The sequence below is a fragment of the Argiope bruennichi genome, chromosome 9, assembly GCF_947563725.1.
Source record: "Argiope bruennichi chromosome 9, qqArgBrue1.1, whole genome shotgun sequence".
Lineage (NCBI taxonomy): Eukaryota > Metazoa > Arthropoda > Arachnida > Araneae > Araneidae > Argiope > Argiope bruennichi.
In genome coordinates, this window is record NC_079159.1 from 99,645,972 (window position 1) to 99,663,855 (window position 17,884).

General features: G+C 29.1%; 1 protein-coding gene across 1 annotated transcript in view; it reads left to right on the plus strand.

Moving 5' to 3' along the window:
* LOC129985027 (uncharacterized) overlaps positions 1 to 17,884 on the plus strand; it is a 41,387-nt gene that overhangs the window by 13,923 nt on the left and 9,580 nt on the right. The window contains exons 8-12 of the mRNA XM_056094956.1: positions 1,361 to 1,503; positions 3,338 to 3,481; positions 10,696 to 10,881; positions 14,404 to 14,585; positions 16,958 to 17,066. Coding sequence (XP_055950931.1) covers positions 1,361 to 1,503; positions 3,338 to 3,481; positions 10,696 to 10,881; positions 14,404 to 14,585; positions 16,958 to 17,066 — 764 coding nt within the window. The remainder of the gene's footprint in view (positions 1 to 1,360; positions 1,504 to 3,337; positions 3,482 to 10,695; positions 10,882 to 14,403; positions 14,586 to 16,957; positions 17,067 to 17,884) is intronic.

The window sequence follows — 17,884 nt, forward strand, 5'->3', positions numbered from 1 at the left end:
GAAAACCTTGCCCAATACTCAATAAATATGTGGGTAATTTACAAACAATCGAGTGGAAGCTTGTTCAGAATTGATGAATGTAGCAAATACGACAAATGTTTTTTTTTAACAATTTCTCTGCCACTATTCTAATACACTAGTAAGCAAAACTTAATCAATAAAATAATTTAATAATTTTTCAGCGTACAATTATGAAATTGTTGAAGAGGGATTTTTGTAATTGTTATAATGAACCAGTGGGAGAAGTCACCTCAAAACATTCTCGCGTACTCTCTAATAAACTTGTCATGCCAGAGAATGCCTCACATGGCATTGGCGTGCAATAGTTAGGAAATATAAACCTTAGGCATGAATTTAGCATTTTTACTGAATCTATCGAGTCATTCTTGAATTATATGGTTTTGATTAAACTGACGGTGCCACGCATCTGTTAGAGGAGATCATATCTCTTATGCCGGCGTCCTGGCATAGGGGTAACGCGTCTTCCCCGTGATCTGGGCGTTCTGGGTTCGAGTCCCGGTTTGGGCATGGTTGTTCTATCTGTGAGATGTGTGAATGTGCCCGCCTGTAAAAAGGGGCTGTGCAAGCGAATGAGTGATGTGTGAGTAACAAAGTCGTACTCTTGGCCCTAGTTGGCGCTACTATAAAAACAAGAGGCGCTTACCCTTAGGCTTAAATCAGCTGTCTTCGAACAGCGGGCTTGTCCGTGGCAAGTGCCATAAGAAACAACAACAACAATATCTCTTATTATGGGACATTTATTTATCGTATTTCTACTTTCCCAGATACTGTTCTATGCCACGGTTATTCTGTCAGTAAAATCTTATTCTGCTTCGTTCCAACATATATATGTACTAATTTTTTTTAACTTCTGAACTTTGTTGCGTCATTTAAGTACTGCGTTATGCTTCTGCAATTTCAATTTCAATTCTTCCAGTTCATCTTTTACGGAATTATAGCACAATCAGAAAAGTTGTATAAGTTTTGCATACAAAGAATCAGAATAGAATTCAAATTCTATAAATAAAAAGTCTGAATGCATGAAATTTAAAATAATAAAAGAATTTAGAAAATATGACAAATATGAGATTATCTAGTACTCGAAACATGCATTCAATAATAAGAATTAAAACCAAGAAACTTTTTCATGAACGATTCCTCAAATTAAAAAATACACAATTTTAATCTCACGAAATTAAATATGAACGATAAATGTTAATAATAATGGCGACGTTTAGAGGCCTATTAACTGAAGAGCAATGAAAAATAAGAATCAGAAAAAAATTCTTGATTATATTCATATTTCTTAAATTCATATTCGTACGCGAAAAAATGAACTAATGAGAAAATATTTTCTTAGGATGGGCCATATTAAAGAAATGTTCGAACGAATTAAACAAATGAGAGCTGTTTTGAAGGCAAAGCTAGATCATTTAGATACACCGGGCACGTGGGATCACTTGGTATTACAGACTGGAATGTTTTCATATACTGGGCTTTCTGGTATGTATAATTAGTTTTTATAATTCTGTTCTTTTTCTTTGGAGTTATATGATCGAATTATTTTAAATTCTGATTATTAGACTTTTAAAATTATGGCACTTGAAATATAATTTGGCAATTTTCAATTAAAAAACACAAAATAATAATTTAACAATTATTTCCATATCAATAATTTTATTTAAAAAAGACACCAAAAGAAAGTTTCTTATAGGAGATCTAGAAGCCATTTCAACCAGCTCGTTCGGTTGATCGATTGCTTTCCGTTAAACTATTGATATGTTTGTATAAGGTATATGTTTGGGATAAATTTTTTGAAAAATATTTTAAAATATAGTTCCTAACTTTTATATACAATAAAATGGTGGAACGCTTATGAAACAAAAATTTATCAATTAAAGTCCAAAAGTAAAACGAAAAACCGAAAAAAAAAATTTTAGGGAATAAAAATAAGTATAAAGCAAGAAATCTTCCAATTTAGAAATACACCAGATGATTTGTTACAAGTTTTCAGATAGCTTAAGATTTGTATTACATAGTTTCTGTTCTTAGAAGTAAGCTGTATTTCTACACAATCTTTAATTGCTGATGTTCCACTGATAAATAACATAATTTTTTTTTAATTTTTTTTGCAATATGATACATTAAAACGGCTATAAAATACTTTTAAATGAACAGATTGATTATTCTGAAATGCAAGAACTGCAAAACATATTGACAGATTACTATTCCAATTTGAACAAAAAACTTCGCAATTGATTTTAATTTAAGGAGTTTTTCACAACAAAATGTAGAACTAATTACAAAAAAAGAATCACAATTATTTAGAATTTGAAGAAATAGCATCCAAAAAATAAAATAGTATTAAAACGTAGGTTATTCAAATATAAAAATGAATATAACTTTACGATCAATGAATCATAGAAACGAAATTCAAAAGGTTTTATAAAGAAAATTGTTCACAAATTAAAAATATTGAATTAATAAATAATTCATATTTTCAATAAGAACTGACTTTTCAACGTTTTCAGCTACCTTAATATTTGTTATCAATCTAGTAGAATTTGGCGTAAAATGACATTTGGCGTAAATTATTTGAAAATTATCAAGAAAACTCATGTTAAAAGTATAAAAATATGTTTTAATATTAATGAAAATCTTTGCGACTTAGGGTGATTGAAAATTCGGATGTTAGGGAAGGTAGGAAATACTAAATCAAGACAGAGTCACATTAAGAAAATGATTGAAAGCTTCAGCTGGATGAACTAGAAGGCTAATCTAAGTTCATCATTTCTGAGCTTGAATTTCATTGGTAGTAGTTTAAATTTTAATTGCTTATAGAGAACATGAAAAAGTTTACGAATTATAAGATGTAGGACATGATTCCCTAGTCCCAACAATTTATACTGCCTCTACAAATTTGTGTACTTTCGAAATGTTCGATAGCCCAAGAGCATGGAACATGTCAAACTATAATTGGTAAGAATTTTGAGCGGTTTTATGAAACAAGGCATGTGCAAATGTAACGAATTGCCAAATAAAAACTTATTAGCTGTTAAAGAATATCTTTTACATATTTGTGCATCTTCTATTTCATCTATGAGATGTCAATATATTTTTTATGCGACTGAAATTTTATTTTTATTTTCTACCTTTTTAATAGTTTGTAAGTTCGATTAAATGTTTTGTACTCTTTCATTTTGTCTTTATTTTTAATGAAGTTAAATAAATGTAAATAAAGTAAATTCGCAATTTCAGTGCACTTATTTTTGCAAAATTTAGCAATTTTCTTGGGTCCAATAACACATTTTCATTTCATTTTACTTATTTTTTTCAGAGGATCAAATTAAATTCCTTGTTGAGGAGCGCCATATTTATTTACCAAGAAGTTCTCGCATCAACATTTGTGGACTCAATTCAAAGAATATTGATTACGTTGCGAAAGCTATACACGAAGCAATGACTGAAATTTCTAATAACTGATGATATCCAATTATCAATGTTAAAATGAAACTGTATTATTTACAAAATAATGATGTCAATATTACTAATGTACATAAAATAAATGCCTATTTTCTAATAATAATAATATATAACTCCACAATTTTTCTGTTTGTTAAAAAAATATGCTTTTGTTACGCTTCTTCGTTTATTTCTCTCAATACAATGTACCTTTTAAGTTTCATCTCTTCGATTAATTGAATCGAAAGTTCGATAAAGAACAGTTGAAGAGTCACTATAGTCTATTTTCTGTAGGCGGTTCAAGTTCACATTTTGTACCTCGTTATTGTTGTTTGGTACCAGTAACGCGGTAGAAAATGTGACCTTGAACCGCCTACAGAAAATACACAGACTATAATACAATAATCTTCTAATAGAAATGAAATTTTAAAATTTGACATAAATATACAAGTCTATGCAAAATTTCATTCACATAGCCTTTTTTTTTATAAAAAACCAAATTTACTTATATAATTTTTTATAAAAAATAAAATGTCGGCTCAGATTTAGATGGTAAGGTAGACTTCTTTTAGACGATTTCATTTAAAACTTTATTCAATTCAATGATTTTGATGTAAAAATATTATAACAAATTTCATTCTTCTAGCACGTTTCATTTTCAGTAAGCGTTATCGCAAATAGAAATATGTAATTCAAAATTGATTTTTTTTTCAGACTCAGAGTTGTCTAAAATGTGAAGATTCGCTGAAATCTAGTGATAAAGACAGCTCTTTGCCCTGTTTGATTCGTACCGGGACAAATAAAAGAGGTTTATTCCAAATATTGTTTCATCACTATAAATGTTACCCTCATGCGGTTCTATAACTAGATAAATTAAATTTCCTCCCGCTGATTAATTTTCAAATCCGAAATATTTTCGCAATTTAAAATTTTATTATTATAGTATTATATTACAGATGATATCTTATATATCTTTAAATATTTAACATTTGCTTAGCGCATAAAATAATTAAATTATTGTTTAATTCTATATAAAAATCATATGTGGAATGTTTTTATTATAAAATAACTTAATGAATCTTAATAAATACTCTATACGATTAACAATTCTTTAAGTCAGTAAATAAAATTCCCTCTTTTTAATAAACAACCGACAATTTCATTAGCCTAAAATGTCTTCATGGTATTCGCAATTCACTAACCAGCTATTTTAAAAATGCTCATAAAAATGAAAGTGTACGTTAATTTTTTAAGGCTACATAACGAAAAAAGCTAAAGGATGAATTGATTTTAAAAATAATGAAAATGCCTCAATATTTGAATAAAAACAAAAAAAAATATTTATATTTAAAAAAATCATATTCATATTAAAGATAAATCTGAATTGTGTTGTTTATTTTTCAGAATTTCTTTGAATAAAAACGCGAAAAAAGTCGTATTTTACTATTAAAAGCTGCAATTTATTTAGTATATGGTCCCCAGTGGATTGTCTCTTTTAGGGTAGAGTTTTCAACAAATAAATTAAGTATATCTCAAAAATTACTGCAATTTGCATAACAAAATTTGATAAACAAACATAAAAAAAGATTTGCTGAGTTATTAAAAAAAATTTAATTTCCATAACGAAAAAATTTCGAGATAGTAGTTAATTAACCCGGTTAATCGGTTTATTCATTTCAACAAACCTGTTCCTTTAAGTCATTTTCATCGACAATAATTTTGTGTAAATGCGACAATAAATAGCAAAATTACAGTGATGTCCCTTTTTTCTTTCTCTTGTTGACGACTATACTAGCGTTTTGTCTTGGTTGTTTTTCCTTTCTCATACACGAAGAGAGGTACTGTACCTGTCCAAAAATTCGAACTCGAGATTTTGACAAATCTTCGTGTTTTGGATCTCATTAAGTCAGAGTGAAATGTTTTGGAATTAAGTCTGTCTACCTTACTCCACTTTTGTAAATTTCTATCAAATTTTGAATGAAATTCATTCCCAAGAAATTTGTCTGTCTGTCCGAACGTAAACGAGCTTGATAATTACAAAAATGTAATGAGATGGATTTTGTACACAGTTTTGACATTTAAAATGTAGCTCAGCATCAAATTTTGAATCCTCAATGGTTTCACCAGCCAAAATATTCGCAATTGTTTCTGTTTCTAAATCATCTCCATATATTCGTTCTGAGAATTTAAACTTAGATCCATATCAAATTTTGAACCCTAAATGGCTTGACCACCTGTTGGCCTAAATATTCACAATGTTTCTATTTCTAAACCACCTTCGTAAGTTACTTCTTTACCTTATCTTCAAGGTGATAGCAGGTGAATAGCGTTTAACAACTCTTAGTCCTCTCGTTGATATTACAGCTGTGCAAAGTATTCAATAAAATAGCAATATAAAAATTTAGAGATTAAAAAATCTCGAGCATGTTAGACGTAAAATGTATTGTTTATTTTGAAGTTTTATTGTAACTCATAAATGTTGCAATTAAACTGCTTGTATATCGTTTGTTTATCGATACTACAATTTTATTTATTGATTAGTTCAATTCAAAGTTTTTGAGTATAATTACTTATTTATTTATTGAAATTTATAACAATTTCTTTATAAATTACATATGATTTATGAAATATTATATATAAATACTTACTAGTATCTTTAATTCAAAAATTGTCGCATTCTGTATCAGTACACAATTTCAGGATAAACAGAAATTTTTTAGACTGCATTAACATGCGAATTCGATAAATTTCACCGTGTTTGCTCCTATCATGTCTTGCTACTGTCGCAGTGTAATCAAGAATAGTTGACATATATATGCTGAGGACAATAAATACAAAGTCATGTTGAAAATGTAAAAATGATAAAAAAAAATCAAATGTTTAAAATATATTTTTTTAAAATTCCTATCTGAAAGCTGGAAAGCAAAGGTAAATTCCTTTTCCTTTAAGTTACTATCTGGAAATATTAAATTTTTAGTCAATATTAGAGCTGGAAAATCACTTTTCCGTCCCTAACTTCTAAAATATTGCAGTTATCGAAAAACTCCAATTATAAAAAAAAATGTTCGTCTTAATGAGGCGCTAATTTGAATAATTGAATTTATTTTTCTATCTTCAATATTAATAAAGTTATTGCCAAATTAAAATTACAACCCCACAGCATTTCCACCCCCTTTGAGCTATTTTTTTTTATTAATAATAAGTCAATTCTTGTGCACCACAAAGTACAGCACAAGGCTTATAGAAGTAAGTAGAAACAACTACATACATAGATAAAAATAAGGATAAAAACAACAGGAAAAATAAACAATGACTAATTAAAAATTGAAGCAAAGGTAATAAATTTACAGATTGAGAAAAAAGCCATTTTGTGGCCGACTAAAACATGAAGCGGAGGTGGAAACTTAATATTACAGGCATCGAGATCCACAGTAAACCCTTCTCCCTTCAGTAAGTTAGGAGCAATCAAAAAGCAAGTGTTCGACATTTTGAACTCCACCCACGCTGCAAGAGCACAGACCACTGTCCGATAATCCAAATTTCTTGAGATAGCAATTGAAATTACCGTCTCCAGTAAGAAATTTTATTAAGTGAAAATTACTGAAGAAATGCTTGTTATTTAACCTTTGAGAAATTGTGGGAAAAAATAATTTAGTTAAAGAGGCAGTTGACGAATTCTGGTACTGCTCATTCAATAAGAAAATTGTCTTTTTGTGATTCTCATTGCGAATGTGAGATTTGGGGATGCTCACAGGATCAATGATGCTTAGTTTGTAGCTTGATTTGCAAGCCAATAGGCTCTTTCAGTCTCTAAAATGCCAGAATGGCCTCGGACATGCGAAAAACAGACGCTAATTCCTCTTGCTTTAAGCTCGTAAAGAGTGATTTGAAAATTCACTACAATTTTGTTACAGGAAGAAATATTACTAAACAAAAATAAGGGTGAAAGAGAATCAGTACAAATAAGAAACCTGGATGACAGAATACAGTGGTTTCCCCTTTGAGCTAGATGGACCATTTACAAACTCGTCCGAGATTTTTACATTTCTAACGACAAATTCCTCGCCAGTTAAAATCCAAAGAAGATTACTCTCTCTTTATCCCTCTGATATTCAATTTTCTTGCTTGAATTGAGAAGTGGCTTTATATGTTTCAGCACAACAAATACTGAATACGCAACCAATTTATCTCTTCTCAAAACTTGTAATTCTAAGCTTTTAGGATAGTCGAGCTCATTTGATAAAGGTTTGGCATTCATTGCTTTTAAAAGACGCCAAGATTTAGTTATAGTGTTTTCAGCATTCTCTGAGTTCTCTGTACTTGGTTCCTTTTTTGAAAAGAGGTTTGTTCTTGGCATGGGGGAGCGTCTGGGGGGAGAATATGCCTGTATGCGATTGTTAAAGGGTAAAATAAGTGTTTTGCCGATGTTATTTATATTACGAGAAGTAAATTTTCTTCAATCAAATAAAAAAAAATTCTCCTAAGCCTATTTATGGAAACTAGAACGTATGCAACATAAAATGTTTACTGGAAGTTGCAGAAAAATCTTGCTCTTGTTTGCTTTGTTTTTTTTTTTAATTAGAAAACCGCGCAACTATTTTGTTGCAGCCATTTTAGTTTCATTATTGAACTTGTGCTTCGGCCAAAGTTATAGGTTTGTCAAAGTTTCTTACATTAAATTATTCACATCATCATTAAATAAATTAAAGTAATAGTAATTATTTTTCAAAAAATATTGGAATATTATTTATTAATTGGTTATGTTATACTTCAGGTCATTAAAATAATAATTTTTGTTATATTTGTTTGAATGTTTTTTTTATTTTTATTTTTCTATCCCCTTCCATTAATATTAAATGCTTATATTAGTTAGTAAAGAAATTATTAGTTAAAAATTCTTATTTGTTTTTTTAAAAATTTTCTTACTTTATTTTTAAACAAATAGTTTTAAAACGAATTCATAAAGACATATATTTTCACTTAAATTATTACAATAAAAAATTAATAAGAATGCATCTTTAAAGTATTTAAGGTATTATCATTTCTGCAGACAAATAAAGCAACAGACAGAAAGAAAAAAAAATACCAAAATATGTTTTTCCGATTCAGGAAGGTATGGAATGTCAAAATTCATTAAAATCCAAAAATGGAATTTTTTGTGATAACAATATTTTCATATAGAAGAAAGAAAAGATTAGTTATTATATTTATTTAATGAAAAAGCGCTGAATGCACGAGCCACTCCTGACTATTATTCAAAAATACGATGAGAAAATAACATTCGATATGTGGTCGATATGTGACACGAAAATCGTACATCTATATCAAATATTGTACTCAATCGATCAATGGGAAATAGTCCAAAGTAAATACCTGGTTCTTTATTTTCCATAAACGTAAAACATGTGTTGTGTAAATACACAAGAAAATCTGGGAGTAAAAGGTTATGCTGTTTTTGTTATAAATAAATCGTAAAAATCTGTATTGTAAACACATAAAAACAATTTCTTTATTTGTAAATATGTTTTCTTACCATTGCAAGATGTTTTTATTGATCTATTGCGGTTGTCTAGAGCTTCATAAATATGGTAAGAAAATTAATAAATGCATTAATTTAACGCATATTTTTTAATTAAAATTTATAAGTTAAAATTCTTATTTACTTCGGACCAAACATTTAATACATGTAATTTTTATTCATTAAGCTTTAAATTAATAAAATTGAATAAACCAGTCCATGAAATTTTCTCACGTATTCTCTAATAAAGGTTTAACCCCTTTTTCTCCACATAAAATTGTGGATGTGAAATTTATGCATGTTCGTGAATGTTAAGAGTGCTCAGATTTTTATTTTCAAATATGCGATCATCTGAATTTCGTGTTTTATAATAAAGAACCCGCATGTATATTTTGGAAGACATTTTTTTCAAGAAATTGAAATCAAAATTTGGCATAGAACTGCAATTTTAGTCTCAAGATCACGTACCAAATTTTATATATTTAAGTCATAGAATTTTGAGAAAATTCTTGTGTATGGAAGCACAAAATAACAAAACAAAAAAAAATCAATAGATTTGATTCAAAATTTGATACGTATCTACGTTTTAAATGTTAAATTGCCGGCGTCCTGGCATAGGGGTAGCGCGTCTTCCCCGTGATCTGGGCGTCCCGGGTTCGAGTCCCGGTTTGGGCATGGTTGTTCTTCTGTTGTTCTATCTGTGAGATGTGTGAATGTGCCCTCCTGTAAAACGGGGTTGTGCAAGCGAATGAATGATGCGTGAGTGGCAAAGTCGTACTCTTGGCCCTAGTTGGCGCTGCTATAAAAAATAAGAGACGTCCCCCTCAGGTTTAAATCGCTGCCTTCGTAACAGCGGGCTTGTCAGTGGCAAGTGCCATAAGAAACAAACAAACAAATGTTAAATTTAAATATATCTAAATCTTTACGTTTTTCCAGTTATTACTAGACTGTCATTTGTTTAGTCATATTGTCACGTCGACAGTCAGCGAGATTTCTTGTAAATGTATTTCGTTCCAAATTTTACAGAAAACTACAGATTTGGATTAAAAACCGTTTACCAAGTTTCATCTAACTTAACATGTTTTTTTGAATTATCGGTCACACAGACAAACAGACATAATTCTAGAAATATGTTTTTCAGCTTCAGGGAAATTTAAAGAATGGAGATTCGTCAAAATAGAGAAATCGAATTTTCGACGGTAATAATATTATTCTCTGTACTTTGTAAGCGATAAACTGAAAAGGTACGCATGTTTATAGCCCAGATGTTTGTCGCTATGCAGATTAAGTCTGAAAGCCAAACCAGCGGCATAGCGATGCTATGTCGTCAGATGAATTTCATTATTTTTGCGTTTCCTCATCATTCTTGGTTTTGGAACAGACTTAAAAGCGCTAACTTCTTGTCTCTGTGGACCATGCTTTTCGTAAGATTTTGAACTAATCTTTTAAAATCCAAATTAAAGGAGAACCATGAACCCTTTTACATCCCTCTCGCTATACCGTGTCAAATATTCTAAATATTTAACTCTTCACCCAGTTGTTAACCACTCCCAAGGTTACGTTTCACGTGCTGCCACTGTCACGACATAAGCAAAGTTTATTATGTTCGTTTTTCTCACCTGTTTCAACAATCTTTTAAAGTCTGTCTGTTACAACGGCATTTAAGCCGACGTACAAATGTAGAATCAAGCTGAAAAATTTATAAAGATACTAAGTCGTCGACGAGATATTTTTTCCCACAGCTGCTTTCCATTTAGTCAGCATTTCTGTAGCAAAATATACTTCCTGGAAAATGTCCTTCTTTTCTTCTATTGGATATGAACCCCCTTACGAATATTTGGAATTGCGTAAAGCTTATGAAGAAGACAATTCTTCAGATAAAATAGATTTAGGACTTAGCGGTAAGGAAAAACATATTTTATTCTTTTTCTTTTTTTGTATAGGAAGATATGAAAAATTATCTTGAACTTTTCCTTAGTGTTTTTAAAATCAGAGATGAATTTGGCTTATTTTTTCCAGAAACGAAAAATAATTTCTTATTAAAAATATTTTTAATATGCCATTCTTGCCTTGGTCGCAATTTATTACATTTTATTAAATACTTTTGAAAATTATTTACGGCATCTCAGATATTCTGTTTGGAAAATAAAAGCATACATTGCAAATATTTTTAAGATATAGTTTCAATTCATTTTGTTTTTGATTAATTTTTCATGCATTTCTAATATACATATTAACACTTTTGACAGATTCCTTGTGATACTCTGAAAAAAAACTTTTAAAAACGATATATAGGATAATTAGACACCGAAAATGTGATTTAGCTGCAAAAATAACCCAGCGGAACCGTTATTTTATTGCTTAGTCATAATTATATTCAAAATTGGCAAATATATATATATATCTCATTCGCGGTGTAATTTTTTTTTCAAACCGATATCAAATATTAGCATTTGTTATTTAATGTTATCTCACGATGATTTATCAATAAAAAAATAAGTTTACAGAGAGTTCTTTATATCAAAAATATTCTACCATCTAATTCTAAATAGTTTGAATGGAATATTTTGATTTGAAATTCACTTTTCATTTTTATCCTTTGACTAAAACTGTTTGATACAATAGGGGCAAGCTCTATTTAGATTCTCCTTCTATTTAAAATTTTCCAATTATATATCTTAAACATACAAGATTGAAGTTTCTGTTGTAGTTGTTGTTGTTTCATTTTGATTCTTAATCTAGCAAATGATTAAGATGCTAATAAAATAATTATGATTAGGTTCAACGGCTTTCTTTCTTTCTTTTATTTTTCTTTCTTTATTTATTTGCATTTTTCATTTATTTTTATTCATATTTTTTATTTTATTTGTTCATTTTTATTTCTATCATTTATTTATTTGCAATATAATCTTCCACATGATCGCCTCATCAAATGAAAAATAGAATTAAAAATTATTTTAATAGGGCAGTTATTTTCATTTATGAAAATCAATTACTTTGTTCTAAAAGATACTTACTAATTGATTTATATTCTCCGACATTAACTATACTTACGTAACAACTTTCTAAAATATTTTTACCTTTAATGCCCAATCGTAAACATGCTTTCCATTACTAATATGGCCTGAATAATCACTAATAAATATGTTATGCCCAGTTTTTTTTAATTAATTAGTAAATTAGCAGAATGCTGATTTTTTTTATATACCTATTCAATAGTTTTTTTTATCATGATATAAAGATTCAATTTTTTTTCTAGAAACGAAACATCTGTTCTGTAAAAAAAATAACATCCAAAATAAGGAAAATAAAACAGCAACTGAAAGTGACAGAACCTTTTTCGAAATTTTATCTTGTGCATTTTATATGAAACTTTACACAAAAGAAAGAAAATACCATAAGGATTCCTGCAATAATAATAATAATAATTTTAATATATATTTTTTATTATGAAATGCAGTAAAAATCTAACTAAATCAAATAATTAAAATTAGATTTTGCTATGTACCTTGTGATAACAATTCAAAAAAGAAGAAATATCTATATATAGTTACTCAAAAATGCTATTGCAATAAAATTTTAATAATTAATATTATATTCTGTTCAATTAATCTTTAAAAAATGAAATTCTAATAAATTTTAAAATATTTTAAATTTTATCAATATAATTTAAAACTACTAGCACAATAATAGTAATTGAATTATGAAATGCTATTAAGAAGTGACTTACATCATTTTATTTTGAGAGCAAATGTAGCATTTTGAGCCAAGACTGGACAACACGCCAATTTGACCCATTTAAAGAAATATTGGAGGGGCTTTTATTGAAATAGTTAAAGCAATAGTTATTAATAAAGGTTTGAATAAGCGATTTTCAACCTGACATTTCCTCGTTCATTATTTGAAGCCTGTATTTAAAGCCGCTCATATTTACGATTATTACTTTCTCTTTTATGTTTTCAGAATTTTTATGTTTCCTCTTGTGTATAGGAACATATTTTTTGTTTGTTTGTGAATCTTTATTAATCAGCTTTTTTTATGAAATTTATTTAATAAATAGTAAATTAACGTATTAGAAACTTTACAAGAAATATTTCTGGCTTGTCAATATTGCGGAAATGCATAAACTAAAGATTATAAACTGTATCTACAGAATTTGACTAGACCTATTTGTAATTATAAATAAGATTTCATATTTATAAAATAGATTTATAATCATAAATGAGATTTTATAAAACGATTGTTTAAATCTAAACAAATTAAGAAAAATTATTCTAAAAAGTAATTTAAAAAGCGACAATTTTTAAACTATAAAAACAATAAATATTTTAATAGATATAAACAAAGTAATTTTAACAAAAAAATTATAATGATTATATTTAGAATCGTATTGGTTTTAAAATAAATGAATAATTCGATAGGGTTTTAATTTCGATAAATAAGTAAATAATTAACAATTAGGTAAAAGCAATATATTCTCAGTTTGAATTCATCTGTTCATTTAAACTTTAAAATATACAGTCCATATACTATTTAGAGTATTCATATTTGTTTTAAATTATAAATTTTAAATTACTGTTATGATTAAATACATTGTACAGTAGTAAAATTCTCGGTAGAACTAAGAGCCATTTTAAAACCTTATTTCCTTATGATTGCTGAGAATGCAAGAACGAATGTCTTTAATTAACGAGGAGAATATAAAAATAAAAGTAACTTTAGTTTTGATTTCCAGTCAATCAAATGATTCAAACCGGCAATGATATTTTAAAAGTTAAAAGTAAATCCAAGAGACCAGAGATATTTTTCAACGCTATAACATTCTTACACACATTTTCAGAAAGTCCTTTTTTTTCTTCCAAAACTGAGTTATAAAGTATTGGATTTAATAAATTTAGACCATGGTGCTTTAAAAAAGAAATTCATTGAATTGATGGTTTCCCGAGAAACAGTCGTTGAAATGGAGAAAAATTGCCTAAAATATCAATGTTCAAAATAGATCAATCGGTCAGTTTTGTAGGATTTTTATCAATAGCAATTTTACATTCACAAAAGGAAGTTTTAGGAAAGGCTGAGGAGTTCGACAATTGCTCAATAGTTCAAAAGATTTATGTTTGTGTAGCAAAAACAAAAGGAATACCAATATACAAACACGGGAATACTTGCATGTGTTTTTATATTTTAAGAACTAAAAGCTTAAATGTGTAATTCTGTATATTTTTATAAATATTTAATATTCGTATGCTGTGCTCAACTAACAGCGGGAGTGTCAATAGTAAAATAAAGAATACAATCTGTTTTTTAGGATGGCTTGATCTATTTTTATATTCTATGGCCATGATTTGCTAAAGCTATGCTTCTTTTAAATATTATCATGTTACTTAGTAATTCAGCTTCAAAAATAAAATATTCAATCATTTCAGCATACAGAACTGATGAAGGACAACCTTGGGTATTGCCCGTAATTAGAAAAATAGAACAAGCTATGGCGTTAGATGATGCTTTAAAAAAAGAATACTGTGAAATTTTAGGACCAGAATCTTTCAGAAATGCTGCAACCAAAATGTTATTAGGGGAAAATAATCCCGTTTTCAAAGAAGGAAAGGTAATCACCAGTTTCATTAACTTACAAATAAACATTAGTATATATCGAAAGTATTTTTACTTTATGAATGTTTGTGTATCAGATCATGTATCTGACATTTTATTACCACAATTAATAAATTGGTACTTGTCGGTTTTAACGGCGACCAAAATGTGCCAAGAAAAAAATTCGCCAAATTATAAAAATATACTCAAATATCAAGTTATATAATTATATGCTAAAGAGTGTGATAATACAGCAGTGACCTGATGGTAAGGTCTCGGCTTCGAAACCATAAGATTTGAGGTTCGAGACCCGATTTCATCGACAAACCGTCGTGTAAGCGGACGTGGGGCATGTGAAATCCATCACGGCCAAACGTCCTCCCGCTGGTGTGGTGGGGAAGCTTGGAGAGGAGGACGCCAGATCAGGTGCCGTACTCATAATCTAATCGCGGTTCAAAATAACGAGGTCCGTCACAAAATAGCCCACGAGTTACTTTAAAAAGGGACATTAATATAACTAAACTATATGGTTTGACGATTGAAACAAGCCAAATTGGCGAAATCTTTTCTTGGCGCTTTTTGGTTGCCGTTACAACCGACAAGTACCAATAAATTTAAAGTATCATATAATTATATCTTCATATAATATTTTATCTATAATAATATTATAATTATAATATATCTCCATTATAATTATATCTTCATCTATCATAAATTATATCTTCTTTTTCTTATTAGTTCAGGTTTCTTTCTTTCATTTCAAGATCGAATGATTGGTGATACAAATACAGATGTTTTATTCATTATTAATTTATTAATTTTTTCATCTTCGATTGAAGCTTTGAGGACTAATTTGAAGAGAGCATTAGAATATAAGTGAAAGGATAGTTCTCAACTAGATCAAACGCATCTGTGGTGGAAACCTATTGCTTGAAATTAAAATCAGAAGCCGCAACCCAGCAGAAAAGCTTGCACAATCTGACATTATATATTGAGCATGTCATAAATTGCCTTTTCCGTAAATAGACAGGTATCTCCATCCAACAAGGCAGTAGTTAAGATTTTACAAGCCCCACATGGATCTATACACATTAGACAAGCTTGAAGTAATATAACATCAATCCACATCATTGTACCACTAACTATACCTCACCAGTATACAGAACCGATCTTACTCTGCCCTATTATCATATTCTTACATTGTGATATCTCTTTTACGAAATCAACTTCTCGAATTCAATATTGATGATGGTCGATTAAAAGAACAAGATATCTAGACTTATTTGGTCTAAAACAACTGAATGGTTTATCAGGTTCAGGTTACCCAGGAATTGTTTATCAGGAGAAAAGTAAATAAGAAGCTGCAGCTCATGACACATTATCCTCTGTTTCCTAATATTTTATTGCTTTGTGTTAGTATTGAAATAAAATTAGGTCGAAAAAAAACCGAAGATATTTATAATAATTTTAATGCTAAAGAGAACTATAAAGTAAAGAAGGGTAGTTTACATTAACCTCATTTTTATAATGAGATTCAATCTATAGATTTTGATTAAACTTGAGTTTATGATATGGACAAAATATAAGGAATTATACAGAAAATAGGATTCAGTAAAAAAAAAGAAAAGCTTTCCTCGTTTGCTTGAAAATGCCTTTTTAAAAAAATTCATATAAAGATCCATTCGGCTTCCTTTCCGAATGATGTTTTACGAAGGTTGATAGCAAAACCGGGACCAGGAAATTCCAGGCTGAATACACTATTTTATAAAATATATATCGTTTGTGAATATAGAGTAGATATATTAGATTTACTTTAGAAGGTCTAATGTTCTCTCGCTGTTGTGGCGTGGAAATTCAGACAGAAGTGCCGACTCAAGTATCCTCTCGTTATTTGATCACGACTCAAAGTAAAAAGGCCCATCCCAAAACATTTTATTCAAAATGTGACGCTAGTTTAACTAAACTCAATAATACATTTTCGACATATAGTGTAGTTGATTGTTTTTATCTTTTCTTGCGCCTCTTTAATTTAAAAACCACATTTGAGATAATACATTGAAAGAAGAGAGTGAAATCATTCACATACTAGTTAAGAGGCTCGCAGATTATTTCCTAGATGAATTCTACTTAAATGTTTTAATAGCATTAAGTTCCACCAACCTTGTTGCTGATATATCATCTTTACCGCACATAATAAAAGAAAATGGTGTACAGTGATGTAAATGGAAATTCGTTTTTGGAGGGTTAATTTGCTCAGATTTTGATCAATCTGCACAAAGACACGCATCTATGTGTAAACAAATACATGAACAAACATTTAAAAAGCGATAAAAATGTTCAAATTTGTATTTCAAATTATTTCTAATAATGTTCTTTGTATTTTAACAGGTTATGAATGTCCAGGCTTTAAGTGGAAGTGGTGCCTTACGGCTAGGAGCTGCATTTTTGTCTCGATGCTTAAATATGAAGGATTTTTATATATCAAGTCCTTCTTACCGTAAGAAACATTTACTTCAATTCTCACTGAATATTTATTTTTGTCTTAAATAATAGAAAAATATCTATCTAAAATAGTTATTATTAATTATGGATACCATAATTTCCAATAACACAACGAAAAATTATTAAAAGACATAGAATATGACTTTTCACTCGATCATTAAGAATTTCTCAGTACAGAGATTTGCTTGCAAGTATAAAGTTCTTCAATCTAGATACGATCCTGATTACGCAGAGACAACTTTTAAACATACAAGGGTAGGGATGCGATCTCAACAAAATCTCATTGCTAATCAAAAATATAAAAGCAAGGAAAGCGCAGACCTTTGAGGAATATGCTTAAAGAATGCGGAATGTCTACCTATTATATTATTTTTCTCCTTTCCGTGCATGGATGTACTCTTGTTACCAATATGTCAACTAATGACGAAATTCTTTTAAAATCACTTGTCGTCCTATTGCTTCCACTATTATCTTAATGTAAACAAGATTTAGAAATACCAAACGATGTTCCTTTGTTTTCAACAAGAGTTATTTGATTCATAAGGTTAGCCAGAAGAGAGCATTTAACATCATTACAATCTATCGAGTTCAGAAAAACACGTTTATGGCGACTAACTGTATTAGTACAGCAATGTTATATGGCGCACTGTAGCTTCAAGATTGAAATTCTTTATTTTTGCAAATACAACTCTGAGCTCTCTTTTAGTGTTTTAGTCTCTTTTAGTCTCTATTAGTGTTCTGCAGCAAAACTTTTGCAACTTTCTGTTGCTTTATAAATTCACCTACTCGCTATGAATGAAAAATAAAATGTTT